The 24,349-nt window shown below is 42.2% G+C and overlaps 2 protein-coding genes across 2 annotated transcripts in view; one reads left to right on the forward strand and one right to left on the reverse strand.

The window, feature by feature from the left end:
- Positions 1–14,659, forward strand: part of kcnip1a (Kv channel interacting protein 1 a) — a 16,330-nt gene extending 1,671 nt beyond the window's left edge. The window contains exons 2-8 of the mRNA XM_031862922.1: positions 10,279–10,403; positions 11,400–11,469; positions 11,550–11,620; positions 11,720–11,827; positions 11,959–12,063; positions 12,488–12,550; positions 13,007–14,659. Coding sequence (XP_031718782.1) covers positions 10,279–10,403; positions 11,400–11,469; positions 11,550–11,620; positions 11,720–11,827; positions 11,959–12,063; positions 12,488–12,550; positions 13,007–13,054 — 590 coding nt within the window. The 3' untranslated portion in view covers positions 13,055–14,659. The remainder of the gene's footprint in view (positions 1–10,278; positions 10,404–11,399; positions 11,470–11,549; positions 11,621–11,719; positions 11,828–11,958; positions 12,064–12,487; positions 12,551–13,006) is intronic.
- tlx3a (T cell leukemia homeobox 3a) lies at positions 11,347–18,564 on the reverse strand. Its single transcript, XM_031862921.1, has 3 exons — positions 17,917–18,564; positions 16,736–16,973; positions 11,347–16,096 (listed from the first exon to the last, which is right to left on the reverse strand). The coding sequence occupies exons 1-3, from the start codon at positions 18,341–18,343 to the stop codon at positions 15,913–15,915; spliced, it is 849 nt and encodes a 282-aa protein (XP_031718781.1). The 5' UTR covers positions 18,344–18,564; the 3' UTR covers positions 11,347–15,912.
- Positions 18,565–24,349: the final 5,785 nt, after the last annotated feature.

Below are 24,349 nucleotides of genomic sequence, written 5' to 3' on the forward strand. Positions count from 1 at the left end.
AAGTCAAGGCCATGTGAAAGAGGCCGAGACAGTGAGAGATGTTAATGGTGTGGGTGTTTTTTTTAAGACCTGTTGCCTGTGAGAATTGTCTTACTCCGTCCTTACTCCTGTAAGCCTCATTCACATACATGTAAGGAACTCAAACTGCACTAACTGGCACACTGAGCAGAAGTCCAACGCCAGGGTGAAAATATGCCCTATTAATTGTGTGCAGTCATTTAAACGTATTTGTTGGTTTGTCAAATTAGACCATGCAGGACGTTTTCCAAGTGAGTGCATATGGCTCGTTTTATTTTTTGAATCAGCTTTTTTTTTGTGCTCCACAAGCACAAAACCAACACTTTTCCCCATGGGGGATAAAACGGCAAGGCGTAAATGTGTTGCTATTTTGAATAATGAGGTGATTGTAGATGCACTCACATTGCGCAAACGTGTGAAATCTGACTCGTCCTGCAAATGAAAGCCGAGCCTATTTACCTCCACGAATGCCCTGCAAAAACATAAAGGAGTGGGATGCCGGGGCTATTTGGAGGTTGTTTGTAATTCTGCTGTTGTGTTGTGGTGCTCGAGCGTCTCTCCCGCTCTTGCTCTATAACATGTTGTCTGTGTGCAGGATTAGTGCAGCGGGGCTTGTATGTGTGCAGCTGCCCATTCTGTGGCGTTGCAGATAACTTATTATCCGGGATTGTGACACTGACAGTGACACCGAAAGGGAGACGGTGCACAGCTGTAATGTTGTGGGATTAGATTCCTACAATGATTGATCCTCTGAGCACGAGCTCATCACTGTGCGCTGGAGAAGAAGAAGAAGAAAAAAAAAATTGTGTTTGCGCCCTGCGCCTCGCTGGATGTTTTCATGCCTGCTTGTCTGTTTTCATCAAGGCTGCTTGTTGCTTTCTCAACTTGCTTTATTTTCTGTCAAGTGGTCTCCCCCCCCCCACAGCCTCTCTTTGTCTCTTCTCTCCCACCTGTTGTTTTGTCTCCCTGGTTTCTTCTGGCAGGCTAGCTGCTGTTTTCCTTCACATCTGTCCTGGTGACCTCCGACAACTCATCTCTCCAGCAATCTTCTCACCTGGCATTTCTCTCTCCTCCCTGGTGTATTTTTCATTTCTGTTTCAGCCCCCGTGTCTGTAAATTCGTCACTTAGGCTGCTGCCTGCAGCAATGTTGTCTCAATGTTCTCCCTGTCTCCCTTCCCTGTCACTCCTCTGCTTCCCTCTCTTATCTTGCTTTCTTTGGGTTCTCTGCTTCCTCTCTCCCCGCCCCTCAACCTCGTCTTCGTTGTTTTTCCCACTGTTTCACATGTTTTTCTCTTCCATTTTATCCTGCTGCTTTCTCCTCTCCTTGTTGATTCCCCCTTTCTCCCTCCCTCTCCACACGTGTTTCTCTTTATCTTTACTTCTAATGTCCCACGTCACACTCTCACATGGCACTGCCACAATCTGCTTCTCCTGGCAACCTCATCTCCTCTCTTCCCTTTCCTCTCTCTTTTATGCCTCTATTCTTTCTCTCATTTGTGCCCTTTCTCCATCACCCACGCTCCCATTAGCTGGTGTGAGTGCTTATTAAGTCATTTCGTCATTCTCCTCTCTTGGCATCCAGCAGTGTGTGTGTGCCTTTGTGTGTGTTTGTGTACTGCAGATTAGACATGTATTTACTCAAAAATCAATATTGGCATGCTGGTACCTACGTGTGTATGAGCTGTATTTGACTCACTCTTCCCAAAAATAATCAGCAGTGGCACACTAACATGTGAGGAAGTGAAATGTTGATTTCTGTGTGTGTCTCCGCCTTGCGTACACACAAACACACAAACACTGCAAACACCCTCCAGCACTTCAGTCCTCATTCACAGGCTGAGGGTTAGTACGCAAACAGATATGTTTGAGCATGCAAGCATGAGAGTGTATAGTTTTTTATGCGTACTTGTGCTTGATATTTCATCTATGACCCTTGAAATAATGTGTTCTTGTTTGTTTTGTTTGAGGGTGTGTGACTGCATGCATGTGGCTATCTGCGTGTCAAAGTGTGTCTGTGTGTCATCAAGCAGAGCGTGTCATTGGACTTTCAGTGAACCACCCAAAGGCCACTCCCTATGTCCACTGGCTTGGATGTTTACTGTGGAAAACAATGCATCCCAGAATGGGAGCTTGAATTGTTGTGCAGCTTTTGCAGGACTGTTGCTCCACTCCACCAGGGAACCCATGGCCAGTAGAGCTGCTACCTTCTTGGAGAGCGCTCCCCGCCTTTAATGAGGCCGGCGAGAGCGAGTCCTCTCCATCGCCGCCAGGACGGCAGATTAGGCTAATTCAGATTATGCAAATGACACACTCTCTGGCAAGGATTACAGGCCACTATATAGAGGAAAGAGAGAGCATGGCAGAGTGAGGGAGATAAGAATAGGAGGATTCAGTGGGCATCAGAAGAAAGTTAGAGATAGAGGAGAAACGAGAGCTAACATTAACAGCCAGCGGTAGTTCGAGGAAAGTTAGACGTTAAATCATGTTTCTGGGCTGGAGTGAGTGTGTGTGTGTGTGTGTGTGTATTCATGTGAGAGGTATTTTGTGTGACAGGGTGCTGGCTGGGGAGAGCGGCAGGCAGTCTTTTCTTTGCTTCAGGTCGTCGCCTAACATTGTAAACAATGGTTCAGGGTTTTGGTCACTGTTAGACTCCATGTCTGATACTAGCTTGTGTAGTATTGGACGTATAACTCTCAAGGCGGTTTTGGAACACATGTCCTGCAGGTTTCTAGCAATAATAAAAATTAAAAAAATAGTAAGTATGCCCTACAATTAGACCTTAGGAAAGTGTCTCTTCGTGCAGTAAGATCCAAATTATTTACAGTTTCAAAACTGTGCACTTGGACTGGCAGAGGATATCCACTCTATGCCCAAATGGATTACAGAACAGGCCCAGTGGGCCAAGGAGCCCCTATGTGTAAGGATTACAGATACTTGAACCCAAAAGCACAACTCGGAGACAAAATACAAGTCTAGCTCTTTTTACTTGTGTTCAGGCAGGGTCAAAACCGGGAGGTCAGTCAAACAGGTGAACAAATCCAATAAGGGGCAGGCAAAAATCCAAGGTCGAAAACAGGCAGATCAGGAACAATATAAAGATACGCTGGAGAGCTTGGCAATAACACACAAGACAATCTGGGAGGGAACAAATGCAAGTGAGTTGACCTAAATAGTGAGGGCTAATGAGGGGATGGGCTGCAGGTGAGATGGGCGTGGAGGACCAGGTGAGGGGAACGAGAGGTGATCGGGTGTCAATGGCAGGATCTGAAATGACAGGAGAGTTAATAAAACAAGCCGACAGGACGAAAACAGACTAATATGAAGGGGAATTCGTGACACTATTAGCTTGGTTTGATATGATCATTTTTAACATGTTTCGTTTGTAAGTCAAAGCCTTCAGTCAACTGACCAGATAATTTGTTTTCAGCTGATCCCAGACCATAGCCCGCTGCTACCATTTTGAAATGCATGTTATACGGTGGTAAAGGACTAAAAAGCAGATGTGAATTCATCACGCTTGAAATGTTATATAGATGTGAAACTGAATATTCCGCATGTGCTATTTGTTTGTTTACCACGTCGTCTTTGTTTTTAATGTTCCTTTTTCTAGCATCTTTTCATGTGTACATTTTATCAGTGCACGCTGCAGTGCATCTTTTTGTATGATATATGCTTTATATATTACGTATTATTACTGCAGTATTATTATGTTATAAAGGTGAAATTGTGGTTTGCATGTCATAAATCCACAAGTTATTTTCACATACCCTTCATTTGAAAGAACTCAGGCCGCATTAAGCATTTGTTAGTCTGTTTGACATGCTCCACACGTTATTTTTAATATTGTTGGTATAGTATGACTGAAAGTATGTAATTGTTGATAAACTGTGGCAGGAGCTTTCTTGCTCACTGTGTTCTTGAAGACAGAAATGTTGCTGATTGGTCACAGTGAGAGACAGCTGATTGAACAAACACAATATACACTTAATCATCCGCAACAGGGAGCATCTTTTGAATGTCGGGCAAATTAAATTGAATGCTTCTCTTGCCACGAAATTGAATTCTACCCAGCACTACCGCTTCAATCCCAGAACAGTAAATAAAGCAAACCTTCAATTGAAGACTCTGTGGAACCCTCTTGATCCAGCAGAGCCCCCTGCAGCCTGCGAGTCCGTGGCTACACTTCACCTGGTCGGGCAAACACAGCTCCTCTCCACATTCGCATTAAGACGACGAATGAGTGCCCGCTGGTAGTGCATGTTCATTCCATCATTTAATGCTTTACATTTTAAGAACATGGCACTTTTTTTTTTTTTTTTTAACTCATTATAGACACAAAAGAGAAAAACATAAAAAAAGGATCCGGATTGCTCTGTCCCCTCAAAAGCGTGATACATCCCTGGACGTATTCAGGGGTTCTTATCCTGTCTTAACGTTAACCTGTAAACATCGTCCATTCCTCCCACTTCTCACGACCTCGCTCCTCTTGTGCTCTTATCCTGTGAGTCAACAGTTCCATATTATATATTTCATTCACAATTATCAGCCACCCATCTTGTGATGGTGTCTACATGTACTGCGCCTCACATTTCCTCCGACATGGCTGTACAATAGACAGATATTTGCTTGTAATTTGGGGGGACAATAAAGAATCTAATTACATTCTTCCAACAGCGTTCTCTCCAAGTACGCGAGGATGTTGAGGACTGTTGTGTCCTCCAAATATAAAACCATTCATTCTTTGTAGTATTCACACCAAGCTCTTTTTGTTATTTCAGTTTCAGTATTATTCTATATTCCTTTGAATTGTAAACTCCAACTATATGGTTCTAATTATTCCATTTTTATCCAAGTTAACTTTGTGCTTTATTTCTCTGTCAAAAAAGTCCCTTGATTGCATCTGAAGCGGTCCTGGTTATTTAGTGAATACTTGTCTTTCAGCTCCTGGAAACTCAGAACACTCCCATCTTAATGTAACTCTGCATATTGCTGTTATTCCATATGAAATACATTGATCTTCTTCTAATCTGTATTTTCGTACCAATTTAAATCACATCTGTAACGTAAATCGGGTGACAACATCCATCTGTTCAGGTAAATTTGAATTCCCCTTCCTTCTACGTATCGTTCTAGGTTTTTCAATAAATTACTGGTCTAATTTGAGCTGCATGGAAATATTCCCCGAGGTTTGGTAATGGCATTTCCCCTTTTTGTTTTCCAATGTGTAATGTTTTGTACTTGACTCTTGGCCTTTGGACTTTCCATATAAACCTCGAAATAACTTTATCACAAGCTCTGAATCGTTTCTCAGGGATCTCGACTGGTGACTGAAAGAAATAAAGGAGTCTTGGAAGTATGCTCATTCTTTTAGTGTCTATCCGTGAACTGACATCCAGTGGAAGAACAGCCCACCTCTCCATATCACTCCTAATGTCCTGATCCATTTTCATATAGTTGGCTTTATATAGATCATCAATACTTTTTGTTATAGTAACCCCGAGATATGTCATTCTTTTAGAACTCCAATTTAAGTCAAGTGTTTGTCGTATAGTTTTGCATGGTTTGTAATTCAGTGTTAAAATCTCTGTTCTAATTCTCCTTATACCCAGAGTAAGAGCCGAACATCTCAATTTAGTTGATTAATAAAGGAAGGCATGTGTCAGAACATGGCACATTTTATTTGACACAGACATTTTGTTCTCATTTTCTGAGCTGTATCATGATACGACTAAACTAAATCTGAAGTAACACATGTAATGAAATGTACAACACCTCTTTATTAGCAGCCTTGGTGCACACTGGTGTCCTCTGTTAGTCACTGCTGCCCCCTGCTGGTACCTGCAGGTTATAGCAGCTTATGTCTCTTCTCAGTCAGACACGTTACAATATTTAGACAATATAAAGGGGAATGGGTTCTGTTGTCTCACTGGGTGTCTTCATAATTACTGACCTGGATAAAGTGTTGTTTACAGTGTAGAGTAAGTCATTTTAAAAGGACGCAGGCTTGTTTATTTAGAAAAGTCACTTTGTAGTAAATTAAGCCTCCTGTTGTTTGGGGAGGACTGTGTGTCTTAATGGGGCCGATTAATCAAGTGCTGATCTGCTCATCAACACACACAGACATGCTCACACACACACATGTTCACACACACACACATGCACAGTCACAAGACAAACACATACGGTCGTACAGTAGAGGATGAGTTTAACATTGTTACAGAGTGCTCAGGTCGGACCTTCAAGCTAGAGCTCTGTTCCCCAAGAGTGAAGGACACGGGGACTGTAACAGAGGGGGGATGTGGGGAGACGGGGGAGGGAGTTAGTGGGATGGAGCGGAGGTCAGGATGAGAGGGGGAGATGCCCCAGGGAGTCAAGAGACAGGGGGATAAAAGGACAGAGTCAGAGAGAGGCAGGCGAGTGCTGGTCTCACAGAAGGCAGGATGGATAGAAAGTTTATAGGCTTAAGAGAGAGGGAGAGAAACAAATTGTAGCCAGAATAGGGTGGCGAAGCAAAAGCAAGTTAAGAAAGTGGAACAAGTAATGGACTAAGAGGTGAGTTGGAGACACAAAGCTTCGGAAAGTGGAAAGAAAGAAGTTAATCAGAATGGAAAGAGAGGAGCAGAATGAGAACAGCTTACACACTGTAGCCGTCATTCTGCTGTGCTGTGGGGCCGTCAAAATGCTGCATCTGCTGGGAGTCATCAGTGTAGAGGGTGAGTCAGTACTACAACTACTATCACTGTTCACACAACCAGCGAGGTTGGAACGAGGACTTGTTTTCACCGATGTCTCTGCGCAAGTTATTTCGACAATAACATTGAATTATTTATTTGGAAACAAAAATACATAATGAAACAGTGAATACATTTAAGAAGCTGCAGACTGACTGTTCACACTCAACTGTAATGGATTCTTGACTATTGAAAATAACTACTCAAGGTATAGACTTGCAGAGGACTTGCATATTTTTTCTGCTACTTTAGATTGTATGTCTTCATGTATGGATACTTTCCAACAAGTGATTTTAATTTACGGTAGATACTAAAGCCTGTTTGTTTTCTTCATATTATCACAATGTTGCCTATTGCATTTTTTACTGCATGCACATACTGCTTATCTTACTTTTGTACATGCTGTAATAACTTTGCCCTGCTGACCAGTGTGATCATAAGTTCAGTAATGAGAAGAAATGACTGAGTGAGGGGGTCAAAAACAAATTCAAAGGGACAGTTCGCCCCCAAATCAAAAATACATGTTTCCTCTTACCTGTAGTGTATTCATCAAGATGGTTTTGGTGTGAGCTGCCTCGTTTTGGAGATATCTGTAGAGATGACTGCCTTCTCTTGAATTAAATCGGACTACTTGGCACTCGTATTGCCGTATACGTATGTCGTATGTATTTGTTGGCGCTTTGAGCACCACAAGCCGAGTGCCATGTAGTCCCATTGAATTGAAGAGATGGCAGACACCTCTTCAGCCGATATCTCCAAAATTAGGCAACTCACACCAAAACAATCTAGATTGATGACTGCACTACATTTCGGAGGAAAAACATGTAGTTTTGATTTGGGGGTGAACTGTCCCTTTAAACCTGAATACTAATTGATCCTGACTCTCGCACAACTATACGTTGTACTTTGAGATGGGACGTCCTGATCTGTGGTAGTTTTAGTGTCAGCATGAAGTGTGACTGTGCAGGTGCCATCAAGGCTTTAGCGTGGACAATAGAGTCGCAGTGAAGCCTGACAGAGGAGTGCACTGGTGTCGCCCTAAAGGTGCATGAATCGTGTACTGATTTAAGTTTAAAATAGAAGCGGGGGTACAATGGTTGGTACAGTATGCAAGACCATCACATCAGGGTCTGTGTTATGAATGCATTTAGAATATGGGCATGTATATCACACTTTTTTTAGTATGTGTCTTTGTTATAGTGCGAGTGTGTGTTTGCATGTGTGTGTGTGTGTGTGTGTGTGTCATACAGTAGGTCATATCTGAAAACCACTGGGATTCGGGTGTGAATAGCACCTTCATGAGTGTGAACCTCCACCTTAATGTGACACTGAACTGCCTGAGTGATGAAACGAACAGCCCTCAGGGGTTGTGTGTGTGTGTGTGTGTGTGTGTGTGTGTGTGTGTGTGTGTGTGCGTGTGTGTGTGTGTGTGTGCGTGCGTGCGCGTGTGGTATACGGGAAAGGAGCTATATAAAGAGAGATTGCTCAGCAACCCAACAGAAGTTATACAAAATGATGATGTGATAATGCACACACAATGTAGGAAATGAGTGAGCTCAATGTAATAAGCTCATGCTAGATTACATAATATGTTATTGTGTTTAATGTGGGCTATTACAATTTAAAATTACAATCATATCAACATGTTCAATGATACCAATCCCATCATACAGTACACAGTACAATATTGGATTAGAGGTTCACAGGTATGTAACATCATTTCAATTCAAACCTACTTTCAAACTTAAAGCCGTCAATGTAGGTTCACTAAAAAAAGCTTGTGTTTGCCACTGACAGGCTCAGATTGTTTCTGACAACCTATAAAAGGATTAGACAATCTCTCGCTTGATCGGTTCTTTTCATTCTGAGAAGTCTCGTTCTCAAATCATTGCATCCACATAGTCTATAATTATCAAAATATTCAACCATGACATTAAAAATCTAAGCTATGCTTTGCTCCAACAGAACAGACTCTGACCACACTGACACTCCTCTCTCCAATTCTCACTCACGTTTCCACCTCTGTCTTCAGGCAACAAGTCACATGACACGATAAGAAACAGAAAGTAAAAGAAGAGAAGAGCATTTTATTTTTCTGTAGGGTCTTTTCCCTAATGTTGTCAGTCACTTATAAAAACAATCTGAGCCAGCTGGGGGAAAAAACAAGCAATTTTAGTCGACGTGCGTTGACAGTGAGGAGTTGCCTCGAGCGATTACACTGCATCCTGTTCAGCAGCTGCCATCTGTAGCGTTCTCACTCAATACAGGACCATTTTCAAAGGTTTTTGACCCCATTAGTCACTTAGACACAAAAACATAGAGAAATAGGGTCCAAGTTGAAAAATACCAAAGTTCCACTTTAAATCATGAATACCAGCACTTCTATGTGGTTATTTGCATGAAAAGGTCTGCAGAAGGATGAAATGTGAAGACTTTCGACTGAGGTTTAATTTAGCAGTGAGACGGAGTTGTCTTTGCCTGGCACAATAAACATGCTGACCTGTTACCCTGGATCGTCATCATTTGACGAGGTATTGTGTAATGAAGCTTTACAAAGCACTAATGGTCTCGCCACACAGATAAAACGTTTCTATTTCAAGACTGTCGATGTTTCAAAATCTGGAGTGCCAAGGACAGTGTGAGCACTGCACTCTGTGACACTTCATTAACGCAGGACAGGAGCCCTTTGAAGAGCTTGAGCTCACTCACTGTATGACTACCTTCCATTCCAACCCCTGGCTGCTTACATCCTCTGATAATGGTGCAATGATCTGTTCACTGATTGCAGTAATTTGCATGTAAATGCTAAAGAAAGAGAGAGGAAATTATACTTGATCACCAAGCAGTGCTTTGGATGGTAAGTTAGCTTTTATAAATAATTAGAGGTCTACACAGGCAGCAATCTACCCAATGTCTAAATGCCCAACAGTCTTTTCTCCAAAACATTCCAATATCACGATGCTTTTTAACGAACTATAATCGCTCAGGAGACGATGATACCTGCAGGGCTCTCTCATATGAGCCGCTCTAAAGCTAACACAGCTGGACAGGTTCAGGCAGGTCGGTGACGGACATTCAGACTTTATTCTAAAACGGGGTTCATAAAGCGTATTACTGCATGTTCAACCATAGGCACTATGAGGCTGTGTGTGTGTGTGTATGTGTGTGTGTGTGTGTGTGTGTGTGTGTGTGTGGTGTCTCAGAGTCAATGGTTTGTCCTCTCTCCCCTCCCCTCCAGCGAGGAGAGTAATGAGTTGTTAATGATAGGGCCGGTGAGAGGAGGAACATGGAGCTGTTACACTGACCTCTACTCTCATCCTCTCCTCTCTTCTCCTTCCCTTTTAAAAGTAGAGTCTTATTATTTCTGCGTTTTCCAACTGATTAGATATTTCACTGTGTCCCCGCTCCCGGTCAGATGTCCACTTTCTTCTCCTCCTCTATATTACTTGGATAACCTATCCTTCCTGTCTTTTTGCTGTGTCACTCTTTCATTGTATGAGTTAGGAATATTGCTTTATGTCTCTTCAGACAAATGTGATGACGACTTGGAGATGACCATAGTGTGCCATCGACCGGAGGGCCTCAACCAGCTGGAAGCGATAACCAACTTCAACAAAAGAGAGCTCCAAGTGCTCTACAGGGGCTTTAAGAATGTAAGTGACTGTGCGGGTTCACGTCATACCTCAAAGATACATACAGTACATTGCGTACCAAAAGTGTCCATGTGTTGATCAGTAGACTGCTACTAATGCTGACATGTACAAGGAACTTCAAGTTGTCTTCTCAGCAAGCATACCAGAAGATCGGCTCAAACTAATAAAATATGCTTCCCCAAGAATTTTGAATTATGTTATTATATTCATTTTGTGAACAACAATATGTACAGCTTTAATCTTTCAGTGCCATCCTGGCTTGTGCAGTAACTCATCTCACCCCTATAGCAATCCCACTATACTGTAACCAGAGACATAGACGGATCAAACATGACCTGTGTGATAGATTCATTGGGCCTGCTGGTAAAATCTATAGTCTCCTTAATCTGAGCAAACAGGTGCATAACAAAAACTGTTGGAAAACGATCAGAGTTCATTTCAGCCCCAGGAGCTGTCCACAGTATCCGTTTGTATGTCTCTTGAACATGATTGTGTGTTATAGTTACATTGCTGTGCTGTAGCTACAGTCGATTTATTATTAAGATTTTATTTGGAGACCAAATCATTTTGGTTGTGGGCCATTCTTGGACCAGGGGCTGATTATTTGTTTCCCACTAAACTTGTGTATTTTTGGTTTTGTTGGTGTTATTGCCTTCATTTTATTGTTATTGTTAATCATACGTAGATCTTTAGCGCATTCTTTCTTTTTAACTTTTGGTGTCTCTTTTGCCAACTAAATTAAAGCTCTTTGTAAAAACTAGACTGAATATTGACACCATGGACAGATGGTCAGAGTTTGCAACTGCAGTCTGTTCTACTTTTGGTGATATAAGACGATAATAAACTACAAACTTTAGAGGTTTGACCAATAGCCAGTCTCCAGTCAACTTTGTTTAATCCTTTAATTTATTTAAAGCCTCCATCCGTCTCTGTCCACCTCTATTTGACCGTCCCTCCTCCTCACCCTCTCTTTCTGCCCCCCCCCTCTCTTTCCAGGAGTGTCCAAGTGGCGTCGTAAATGAGGAAACCTTCAAGCAAATATACTCCCAGTTCTTTCCACATGGAGGTAAAGAGAGTGTGTTCTGTGCTGTTTGAGTCTATACCCGTAATGTTTCTACCAAAATGTACTGACGAGCATTCCTGCAGATGCCAGCACCTACGCACACTACCTGTTCAACGCGTTTGACACAGCAAACAGCGGCTCTATAAAGTTTGAGGTTTGCTTGATTAGACTATTCAAATCATATTCTTCTTTTATTTTCCAAACTAGCTCTCCAATTTCGGATTTTTATTCTGTCCCTTTTTGTCTCCATCAGGACTTTGTGACAGCTCTGTCGATCCTGCTGAGGGGCTCCATCACTGAGAAGCTCCAGTGGACCTTCAACCTATACGATATCAACAGAGATGGATACATCAACAAAGAGGTGTGTCTTTGTGTATGTGTGCATGCCTGACCTTTATTATTTCCCCGATTGTGGTCATATTCTCTTTGTGTTTGTATTTTTATGTCACACATCTCTTTTGTGTGTGTTTGTACTTGTGTTCCGTTTCATAGGAGATGACAGACATCGTCAGAGCGATATACGACATGATGGGGAAGTACACTTACCCTGTCTTGAAAAACGATGCACCCAAACAGCACGTGGAGGCCTTCTTTCAGGTAACAACATTGGAGTCATTTAATTAATTAAGACTAATAAAAAACTCAACAACACAATTATTGGTGATTGACCAAACAGGGATGCACCAGTCAATTGCATGCTTTACATTTCCAAAAGCAGGAACAGCAGAAGACAAACTAGGTTAGCATGAGCAACGATATCCTTAATGGCTAAAGAGCAAATAAAAGAGTGAAAACACGAAAAAACATCTTTAAAAGAAGACATGTGGGTGCTGGACCCACTGACTAGTAGCAGGTGCTGTGGTGTTTCTGCAGTAGAGCTCTGAGAATGACACGATGACAGTGACCTCACAGAGTACGCCACTGATTTCAGTCTATGTATTTATAAACTAATTTGTGTCTTTGATTAATATCTTAATATTTTTGAGAAATGGACTGACACTATGTGTGCTGCTCTCCACAGAAAATGGACAAAAACAGAGACGGTGTGGTCACTCTGGATGAATTCATCCTCTCTTGTCAAGAGGTACGCTTGTCTTTCATTCCTCAAAGTTCACTTCTCTCTTACATAATCCTGAGGATCCCTTTAATGCACAGGTGTAAATTATTCAATTAAATATGGCTTGATTCCATTTACAGAGCAGAGCCATCAGTAATGTTATTAGTAACATTTGGCTTTTCCTACTGTGACAAAATGTCTGCTGTGAAAAATGGCTATTGTAGCTTTTTAAACAAAAAAAGTCACTAATTTTCTTACTATTTTTTGCTTATCTTCTTCCTTTGCAGGTCTCACTATACTGGCTATTGATTAAGATCGTTGCTACCTTTGATAAAATGTGTTTGTCCGTCTGCATATAGATCACTGAACCAACATTTCACAGGTCTTTACTGCCCTCCAGTGGCCAGTAAAATAAATGAAATGGTGATTGTTGGATGACTTTCTCACATTCAGCCTCTTTACTTCCCATCTTTTTTTGCACAGGATGAAAACATCATGAGGTCTCTACAGCTCTTTGAAAATGTCATCTAGACAACAAAGAAGAGGGAGACGGCGCAATAGACGAAAGCACAGACCGAGATAGAGATGGAGAAGGAGAGATGAACATGCAAGAGAAAAGGAACAGCATAGCTTGCCATTGAAATGAAAAATTGGATCTTGTCGCTCTGTGACGGTTGCCACACAACTTCATAGAAGGCATCTTGCTGTAACACATCTGTGGCGACAAACATTTTGGAAAACGCCCTTTGGACTTAAACCCTTTATTTGACGTCTCTGTAACCATTTACCTCGTCTCCATCTCCCTTCTTTGTTGCTGTCGCCTCAGACAGTGCGCATTTCATGGCATTGTGTAAATACTGATTCCCCTAACATTTGGTCCAATACTTTTCTGAAACGTGTAAATTGAACCGTATTATCAAGCAGGACTGGAATTCCCAGAAGCAGCTTAGCAGTGAGATCAACCCAATGCATACTTTGGTGCATTAGAGGCTTACGTAGTAGCTGTTTTCATCATGAATTTCTGTGTCAATACAACAAACGTGAGCAATATTGTGAAGCATGCAAGACAGAGGCCTATTTAACGTGTATGTGCCGTAAAACAAACTTGGTGGCAATATACTCCGCTAAGTGCATACATTTGGGAAGGCCAAGGTCTGAGTGTAGCATCTCACTGAGCCACCTCATCAGGCCTGTTAAGGTTTGTAGAGCTGAATTCAACCTCAGCCAGCTTGCAGTCTTTTGTCTCGTGGCAGCTTGCAACAGTCCTTTTTACACCTATTGTGTGTGTGTTCCAGTGGTGTCCGTCAGTGTTTCAATGTTGTAACGACTCGACTGTAGATATTTAACTGTTGTATTTGTGGCCTCTTAATGGCGTGTGGAATTATTCATGTCTTGTCTGCGTGTTTCTGATTCTGTCTATCTGTCTATCTTTCTGTCAAATTGGATACAACTAATTATTCTACATGACACTCATTGTTAAATAAATAAAGAGTCCATTTAGTGGTTTACTGGCATACAGATGCAGAGTTACACAGGGACGTGCATGTGTTTATTTGTGTGGTTTTGTTGTCCTAAAGTTTACGTTTGCCTGCATATAAGTGTTTTTTTCCTAGCATGTAGCTTCATCTCGGGGACACCACAATCAGTCCAGCTCAACTGGCCGTGTTTCCGCCAGAGAGGAGAGTTTCGTCGTCAGTTCTCTCTGTTAAAAATGTTGACCCGGAGCGACCAGCCTTTCACTGTGAGGGAGCGACAGGAGAGGGGAGCTAGGAGGGATTGTGGAGAAAGATTAGAGGAAGATGAGAGAGTAAGACAGAAGACGAGAGAGACCTTGTCACTGAATCTGAAGGAATGGAAGCCATGTTTCGAACAAGAGCCATCGTTTTGAAGATTGAGCAGGAAATACAGATTTATAAATGATATACTGTCATGCCCACTCACTGTGCTACCAATAGTGTAATAAAAATCCTTGCTGAGACGTGCTCATCTCAAAAGTACCCAGACACACTTCAGATAGACTGACAGACAGGAAGACAAACAGATAGACATCTTAAAACTGTCAGAATGAAATAATGTGTGTATTGAAATATTGTATAAAATCATTATATTTATCAATAAACTTTGCAAGAAACAAAATGAATCCATGTCTGCTATATTTTACCTTGTCGCTCCATAATTATTTTTTTTCATAGCTTATAATTATTGCGTATTAAAACCGTACAATTGTTTTTTATGGTGCACCATAAAGAGCATGAGCAAAAAGGGTCACATGAACAGTTTATATTGTTATTTACACATATACAATGAAAGTACAAAAAGAGTTGTACATTTGTGCCTCAATCCCCAAAGGACACACAAATAAAGCATGATAATGTGCATATGAAAAGAAAATAACGTCACCACCATCACAGAACATGCATCACTCCCTTTATTACCCAACTCACAGTCTCTTTCATATTTTCTTCACTTCTCTCCCTTCTAATCCTGACATCTATTTTCCTTTTATTAATGCGCACAAAAGCATTTCTCCCATATAATGTAACATTTTAGGCATACTTTTTTGGGGCTATGGTGGTGCACCACACCTGTGTATGTACAGGTGATTGTGCTGGTGCATTGTATTTGGAGTGGGTATATTTATAAATGAGATTTGAAAAAAGTTTAAGCACCAGAACAATTAAAAGGAAATCTCTGAATTATCTTTTATCTGCATTTTTGTAAAGATATATTTTGGTGTCTTTTGATAAAACAGTGCAGGAGTTTTATTTATAATATTTTTATGCAATTAGCCTACTATTTTTTTATGTGTTCGGTTGTAGGCCTTGCTTTTATATGGCTGGTGTTCTTCCCCTAACATAACAGAGCCAACCCTTTGAAAGCATTGCAAAGTCTGTTTCAGAATAAAGAGTTGGTTGTTGAGAGTAAAGACCTTCACAAAACTCTCAATCATGTCTCACTGTTGAGAAGGAATTGCCTCCTTCAGGTCTATGGGGTAAATATCTTTCTCCTCTTATTCTAATACACATAATAAGTAAGAGCATAAGAGGACAATCACAGGGTGACGAGAATTTTTAAAGACAAGTTATATTTCCTGTTTGGATTTGAAAAAGTCTTACGATTCCCAAGTTCAGAGTTGCGAGATTTATTCCAAGAAAGTTCTGTTTCTGCTTCAAGACAAACATCACTCACCATCATTTCAGGTCCATTTTTCCAACCGTCCACTCAAATGGCTGGGGCCCATTCTTCAGTTTATCTGGTCCAACATTTTTTTTTTATCCATTGCATGGAATAAAGTAAGTCCCACTGTCTTCATGTGGGTCTAATTTAATTGATTTATCCTCCCAGGGATAAGAGCTGATGCTTATTGATTACAGCGTTGTGCCTGGCGTCTATTCCCTCTCCTCGGCCCAGGGTTGGAGGTTCTGCAGGGCATACAGGGAGGAGTTATGGGCGCACAGTGGATCCGACACCGCTGATTCGATGAGGGACTTCTGGAGGGCGGACTGCTGCAGCTGAAGGATGAGGCGATTGGCCTGCTGACGCTCCGCCTCCCTTTCCTCGGCTGTCTGTCTCCTGAATAAAGACAGGGGGAAAAAAATAAACATTAATAAATAAATCAATAGATAAATAAAACGTGAGGTTATGTAAGAATAAAGGGCAGCAAGAAAAAAAGCTACAAGTGCGTAAATTCCCAAAAGCTGCAAAAAAGAGCAGTGATAAGTTCTTAGAATAAAATTAAAATAATATCGATGAAAGGAAGTCAATGTTTGTTTCTAGCAGGAAAAATCAGCTAAATAAAATAGGTGTAGTAATTCCCTAGCTCTTGCCTAATAATCATAAAAACTACATTTTGGTGACTTTTCTAAATAAATGATCTCTATTTGTTATTATATTTTATTACTTCATTGAAGAGGGCGAAAAATAATAAGAGAGAAAAAAGAAAGGATGTTAATAAACTCTATCAAAGCAGTTTTTAGAAAATTATTATTGGTGTTTATGTCTAAACGGTAGTGTTTTGGTTCCGTGTCGACGGGGGTCAATTCACAGGAAATGGTACGTGGGGTCATGTGCAGAACTAGGAAAGTTTGGTTTTTGAACAGGGCGACTGAAACTGTTGGTGGACGAAGATGGTGCGGGTTTTTAACGGCTGGAGTGTGATGAAATCCGGTAACACATGTTAATGAACACGTTAATATGACATTTCATACCAACCTCCACTTGGTCCTGCGGTTCTGGAACCAGGTTTTGACCTGTGCGTCTGTCATCTTCAGACTCTTGGCCAGGGCGGCCCGCTCGGCGCTGGCCAGGTACTTCTGCCGGTGGAAGCGCTTCTCCAGCTCGCAGATCTGAACTCTGGAGAAGGACGTGCGGGGCTTTTTCCGTTTGGGCGGTGTCCGGTTCTGGTACGGGTGTCCTATCCGTCGCGTAACGGCGAACGGCACCAGAGCCGCTGCAAGGAACGGAGAGACAAACCCGGTGAGTGGAAGACGATATTTTCTACTGCAGCAAACAGACTAATTCACTTCCCACTCTGTATGGAAATTCAAGGCCATATATCACAGATATCTGCCCTGTTTGACAACAATTCCCCATTTAGACTGTGTAAGCCATATGTGAAGTATGTGAGATGAAATTTATTGTGAAAGATTAGTCTGGCCAAGTAGCCTATTGAAAACAATGTAATTATAAGAAATAAACGGATAGTATCCGCCCTGCTAATTACAGCAGGTCTATTGGCCTATTTATCTTTTCTTCACATACAAGGCCTTTGTTAATAAAGGCTCCTGTTCATCTTTAATTTATCTTATTAACCTTTGTATTGAATACAGAAAACACATCACACACACACTTTATTATTTTGGATAGTATTTTTTATTTTAGATTGTAATTTTATTTTACGTTTTTCTATAATTTGTGAAGTAAATTATTTGACAACCTAATCTTATTCTTAGTTATCCCTCAATTTAGCCTAATAATCACATTTTCAGTTCATTTTCACTAACCAATATATTATGACAGAACAATGCTGTTTGGTTATACAAAAATAGAGCGTTATGATTGTGCATAACTACATTTGTTTTCTTATCAACAGGATGTAGAAATTAAATATTTAATTCATAAAACACACGTGAGGTCAGATACGCTGACACAAGAGGATTATTAATAATCTGTAAATGTAGTATACGCCATTATTTAAAAACACTTTCAAACATGTGTCCTGTTGTTTTTTTCCTTTGTTTAAGGCCAATGAAACGTACAACATTCCAGTCTGCTGTAAAAGCCTTTACACGTATTTGGCACCGGTGTCTTCAATGATTCAGCAGCAGTTACTAATATTTTAAACAAATCTATTATTAATGAGGGGAACCCGTTAGGTGTCACAGCTCGCCTACCTGATATTCTGTCCTTGGCGAACCGGTTTCCTATCCAGGGGAAGCACAGCCCTCCAAAACCCGGGACAGCGCTCTGGACGGGGGCCGGGGGTCCCGGGGCTGTCATGGGTCTGTGGGCCGGGACTCGAATCACTCCACGGCTGCCCAGACTCCTGCTTTCCCCGTATGAACCTGAAGCCTCCACCGGAGGCATTATACCGGAGAGGGAGATAGACAGCGCGGTGTACGAGGGCGCGCTGGACCCGGTCGGGCTTCCTAAACTGTAATAACCGTCCCCGTTGCTTAAATCGGATCCACTTTGTCTTCCAGACGTGCGCCCGTTTTCTGGCTCTGTACCGGCTCCCAGGATCTGGTCGATGCCGAAGCTGATGGGCTCATGGTGAGCCGGCTTTGGAGGAGGGCTCGGCGCGCTGGGTGCTTGCTCCATTCCCGTCACACTGTCGCAAAAGGACGAAAAAACTGAACAGGATATTTTCAGGGAGAATCACAGCGCGGTCAAACTGTACCAAAAGTAACCGCCAGTAGTGTCTCCATCGCTGTCCAGCCGTCTACCCCGATCCCAGCGTGTCCTTGTTGTCTCTAACAGGCCTCTTTCAGAGGACTGGGTCCTCTCTACAGGCTGTGGTGAAAGTTTGATGGGCGTTTGGAGAGATGTGACGCTCTGTCCTCCTCTCTGCGCGTCAAAACGCTCAGTTTAGCAGCTCCGTCCTCCTCCATCCCTCTCCACCATTCATTGGCTGGCACCAGAATGACTGATTGAATGTTAATGGGGGGGTAGGCCCACACTTTGGCACAATAACCAATATTTCCCATAACCACGGGTGTCAGCTTGTTTTATATATAAATATATATGGCAAAATATGGCATATCCATGCCTTCTGAGTGAGTCAGTATTTTATGTTTTTTTGTCATTATAACGGAGAGTAAGGAGCACGCGACAGCTTCATTGAAGTTGTATATGTAAAATAATCGCACCAGGGATCACTGAAGATGTAGGCGTCTTTGGTGACGAACATCTAATATTTTATCATTTCAACCAACTGCTGTTTGGTCATCTGTCTGTGTTCCGCTCGTCCACATAAACGTCTTCACTATATAAGTTTTGGTGACAAATGATATCGGATGGAAAAACTTTCTGCACACCTTCGGGTCTGATGAAATGACGCTTCTGCCTATTACCACTTTTCAGACAAGACAAAGTGCGCATCGTTTGTCCTCTTGCTGTCTGTGTCACCCCTTCAATCTCTATCGTTTGACACATGTGGAATGTACGTGAATAATAAGTTTATTCGACAACCGGATGAAAGCTATTAGGAAGTGCTTTATAACCTGAAGACTATTTATCGTGGATGTATTATAAAGGAGAGACCAAAAGGAAGAAATGTCGCTCTGAATTTCTATTCCTTTTTATTAGAATCCCTCATCGTCCACGATTTATTATCAAACACGGAGTTGTTTTTATATTTCTTCAACATTCCCCTGCACTGTTTCAAAAGGTTAGATCTTTAAGCTGAAACCAAAAATATGGAAATGTTTTTCCACTATTTTATTTAAAGGCTGAAATGGTCACAGCTAGAAACATAATGTAAAATCATTGAAACACATTTACTCAATAATCCATTCCAGTAGCTGTTGTTAAATACGTTATGTGTGAGATTATTGAGAGAGAATAAAAACGTTGAATCCACGTGCGTAATTACGCACATGAAACCCCTCACGCCTGTGTTTAAAATTAAAGGACAGCGGCCTAATTGACCACTAGCAGCACCTATTGAGCATATAGCAAAGCATTATGTGCCCTTATTTGTTCCTGGTAGCCAGTGCCACATTAAATGACCTGACAAGGGAAGGCCATGGGCTACTTCAGATAAAGTGTCCGGGCTCTGGAAGCTGCTAACCGCTCAGATTCAATGTAACGGGCGCCCAAAGTGACCAGATAATCACATTTTCACTAACTTGTCAGACAAATGCGCGTCGGGTTCGGATGCGGCAGGTGGCTCTTTCGGCTATCACATTACAGTACTTAAACAAACTAATGGCCAACATATTCATTTAATGACATCGAGGTTTATATTTGTAGGCTTTTAAAAGATCGACTCAACCTGTTCATTAGTCATCGTATTTTTGTAGGCATGTGTTTTATTCGTCTGAACTATGTACATAATTACATTTTAGGTTGGGGTTATCCTGTCTTCTTGGCAACGTTTTATGTCAGCTATAATTGTCAGTGTTTTAATGTTTTTGTCATCACTAACCATTATATATAATGCATCCAGAATTTAACTGCTACTGTATGTTTTTCTGCATTTAAAAAATCCTAAGAAAAAGCAAAAGTAAATTATAAACTGAGGTTATATGCTACAAAACCACACAGAAATGCAAAACTGTAGTAGGAAATAAAAAAAAAAGAGATCCGCATCTCGCGATTTACAATAAAGTCTTATGAAGCAATATGAGATGGGACAAGGCCCGAGGTGTTTGTTTGGCAATATGGACAGTCTGAGTGTTGGCTGGTTCACCCCGCCATATGTGAGCTCACCGGTGGCTTTTGATGGGGGAGAATTGGTCTTTTATAGCTGTCATCTTTGTGGACATTTTTATGTTTCTCTTGATGACATTTGCAAGAATAACTAATTGTGGCGGAGTTCGTCATTCGAACAAAACGCATATTTAAATTGATTTAATTTGTTTATAACAATTAAACGACCACGTATAGGAGGAGGCATACAGATCCCATCTGAATAACTGCTTTATGGAAAGGGATAATTATTGCCTTTATCGCAGAGTGAAGGCAGTCCCTCCAGCCTGTACAGCAGACGGGGTCCCACTGCTTGCAGATGTTGGGGGTTAGTAATCCGGTGTAATCCAATGATTATGAAACATTAGCTCTGACCTACCGGGATACCACCGGTTACCCAAAAGCCACCAGGAGAAGCCCCAGCCCGCCTCCAGCCAGCCTCACTGCATGTTTTGATAGTCTGAATGTTGAAAACGTAATTTCATTGCTTCATGATTACAGCAGATAATGTAAAAAATAATTGATGCCAAGAGTCCACTTAAAACACACACACACACACACACACACACACACACACACACACACACACAACCCCCTTTACAAAGCAACCTTGAGGTTATCTCGTTTAGGCCCAAATATTTAGATGGTGTTTCTGAAAAGCCTGCAGCCCACGCGAACAATTAAGATGCGCATCAATCCTCGTTTTTTTCCACATGGCAATATAAAAGCTGACACCCTGATTCCAAAAGTCCAAAAAAGAAACGACAACAAAAGAGTGAAAGAGTGCGATTTGTTTGAGAAATTACCACTTGATCTGCATAATCGGGGGTCTGGGCTGCTGCTCTGTACCCGGGGGCTGCGTTTTTATTGCGCGTCTCTTCGCTGTTATCAATTTCACCAGCGCGCCTGACTTTTTAAAAGGGGGACGAGGCCGGCTGCTTCTGAATAATGAATGACACGCTTTTATATTGTCGCTAAAGTGCCCGTGATGTTACAATATGAAAAGGCAGCGGTAAGTAATAGTGCATTTAAAGGGGATGTAGTGTATTATTATGATGTAAAAGAGAAGGAGAGAGGCGGTAGAGAGAGGGAGATGAGTGGATAGCAGCACCCAGAGAGAGAGAGAGATTGTTTTATTACAATAAGAGGAGATGAGTTTGCCTCGCAGCGAAATGGGGACCAGTTAATGAAACTTTACCGCGGCTAACGATTTCCCCTCCCTTGCTCTAAAAAAACGCCCTTATGAAATATTTAAACTATTTAATATAGGTAGTATTAAGCTGAAAGACACCGGCATCGGCCATCTGACAACATTTACAAGGCTGTGGATTTTTTAAAGTTGGGTAAACAAAGCTTTACGGCCCGCTTTCCCTCCCCCCACACTGGGGCCACGCTAGGCTACCCCTCCCATTACAGACAAGGCAGGCTTATATTGATAGGATGAGCCTGTAAACTGCTGCCTCTGTGTGTGAGAAGATGCAACCCCTAATACAGAGAAAAGCGTAAATATGACAAAATCAAGTCTCTCAACAGGAAAACACATTTACTCTATATTGCACTCAGCATGAGGATGTGGTGTTTCATATTGACATGCTCAGTGGGATTGTTGGATGAGAAGAGAGGAATGGGATCCCCCATCAGGGACTCGGTCAGGGCCATCGTCATCCCTGGGCTGTCACTGGACACACCGCTCTGTGGACACTCAAAAAAGCAGATACACCATGTAAAATGTCACTGTAAATGTCAAATATATGGCTTGGCAGATCAGTATTAGAGGTTTTTAATTTCCAAATATGAAAGCTGTCATCCCAAAAGGTTGTTTTTATTGAAAGAATGATAAGTCATGACGGAAAAAAATGCAGTTGAAATGTTGAAGCAGCTGATTATCAAAACATAGTGGTGGATTGTTTGATATTCTCAGGAAGTCAAAAAGCAACCAATAGACAGACTTTTATATACAAATCAGTCATGTAAGCTTTTTTTTCCCCTGCATGTATCAGGATGCTAATTTCAGATGCCCTGATACGGTAGATATTTGTTTCAGTGAACATTGCATTCTTGAGGAACATTATGCTTTGACTCTGTGTGTGCGTGTGTGCGTGTGAGGGTAGACCATGTAAGCCTGTCTGATGGTTGAATGCATGGCTGCCTCTTCACGCTGGTTAAAAGTCAGGGAGGGAGGGAGAGGAGGATGGAGAGGAAGAGAGTGAGAAAGGGAAGTAAGTAAACCGCACAGACGTGAATTATAGGGATGGACGGAGAGCAGAGAGCAAAAACAGGATGGCAGACTGAGATGTGAGAGAAAGAGTTAAAGCATTATTGGAGATCATTTGGGGCTGATGATAATTGAACACATGGCTTGAGTTTGGTCAAGAGGATTCCCATAACTTTGTCTCGTCTTTATGTGTGTGTGGTTGTACTTTTAAGAGTTAATCTCTGTCTTTATCTATTCTGAGTGCTAAGTAAAAGTTTCTCCGCTGTTTTTATGGAGACATTTTTAGCCTTTCATCACACTCGATGGCTTTCAGGGGCATCTGCCATCCACAAAATGACTGATGTAATTAATAAGTGCGTGTGTTTGCTATTGCTTTAATGACTTATGACTGATTTATGTGTGTGTGTGAGGGAGTGTGCCAGTGCGGGTTTGTGTTTAAGAGCAGCTGAGTGCTCCTGAACGCCTCTGGTCGTGGCGCTAATGTGTTAATTCATTACGGCTTGTAGTCAGTTGCATTGTGTCAGAGCTGTGTTTCCCGTCTCTCTCTGTCTGTGTCCTCTCCGCTTCATAAAAGCTGATTATCCTGCATGTCGCCGCCGTTCCACCCATTCTCTCCTGCCTCTTGACCTCCTCACCCCTCCTGTTGCCTGCCCGCGGGGTGCTCATGCAGGGGAGGATGTGGGGGAGGGACAGAGGACCAGCTGCCACCAGCCATAGTGCTCTGGTGCCTGGCAGAGGGAGCTACTCCAGCCCCCTGCTTTGCTGGGCCTTCTGGCCCCTCAGGGTGGAGGGGGGGCACCAGCCTCATGCCACCAGCCCCACCTGTCTAGCCCCAGGCGCAGGAGTGTGACCGATTAGACACACACGCTCAGTTGTACACAGCCACATATGCATATTACTGCCGGATGACCCCAAAAATGTCAACTATCCATTAACTTTGATTTGATCCAATGTGCTTTTAAAATGTTCCATAAGCTGCAGATTTCCTTTAACCTTTAGAAGAGTGAGTTATCCCCAATTTAAATTACAAAACATGTAAATACAAAGTTATTTATTTTGTACACTTGCATGCACCAAGCAATGGGCCTTTATTTTATCCACACACACGCTCGTGCACACACACTCACGCACACAATCTACACTACGCCCCTCTTCTCACACACACACACACACACAAAAACTACACTATGCCCCCTCCTCACACACACACACATACACACAGAGGCACTTTGCTGTGAGGCGTGAAGGGGCGAGAGCTAAGTGAGGCCACTCCAGAGCGCTATTCTCTATATTGATTTCCCATTATCAGACCCCAGTCCCGGTGGAGTCATTAGTGCTAGGATCAAACAGACAGACAGAGAAGGAGACTAATACCAGTCACTTACACCAGCACAGGGAGATCACCTTACCTCCCCGAGGGTAGGAAGGCCAGGGAGGAGCAGAGGAGGAGAGGAAACGAGGAAGGAGGAGGCGGGGGGGGGGGGGACTTAGTGGATGGACGAGTGCAACGGGCTAACAGATGGAGACGGCAACGTGTAGAGAGGGAGAGGAAGAGGAGAGAGGTGGAGTTTCGCAGTGGAACGTTCAGGGGCAAATTGTAGACAATCTTTGATCACTTTATTTGTCCATGGTGGCAGGAAACATCTTTATCGCTTTATATCTCTCTCTCTTCGCTGCTCTCCTTTTCAGCTAGGCATCCA

This window comes from Anarrhichthys ocellatus, unplaced genomic scaffold (assembly GCF_004355925.1).
Source record: "Anarrhichthys ocellatus isolate YVR2014 unplaced genomic scaffold, GSC_Weel_1.0 scaffold27, whole genome shotgun sequence".
Lineage (NCBI taxonomy): Eukaryota > Metazoa > Chordata > Actinopteri > Perciformes > Anarhichadidae > Anarrhichthys > Anarrhichthys ocellatus.

Coding starts and splice junctions, on each gene's coding strand:
- tlx3a (XM_031862921.1), bottom strand. CDS start 18,343: ATGGAGCAAGCACCCAGCGCGCCGAGCCCTCCTCCAAAGCCGGCTCAC. Junction 16,974..17,916: donor CGCCAAGGACAGAATATCAG/GTAGGCGAGCTG, acceptor CGTTCCTTGCAG/CGGCTCTGGTGCCGTTCGCC. Junction 16,097..16,735: donor AACCGCAGGACCAAGTGGAG/GTTGGTATGAAA, acceptor GTCTTTATTCAG/GAGACAGACAGCCGAGGAAA.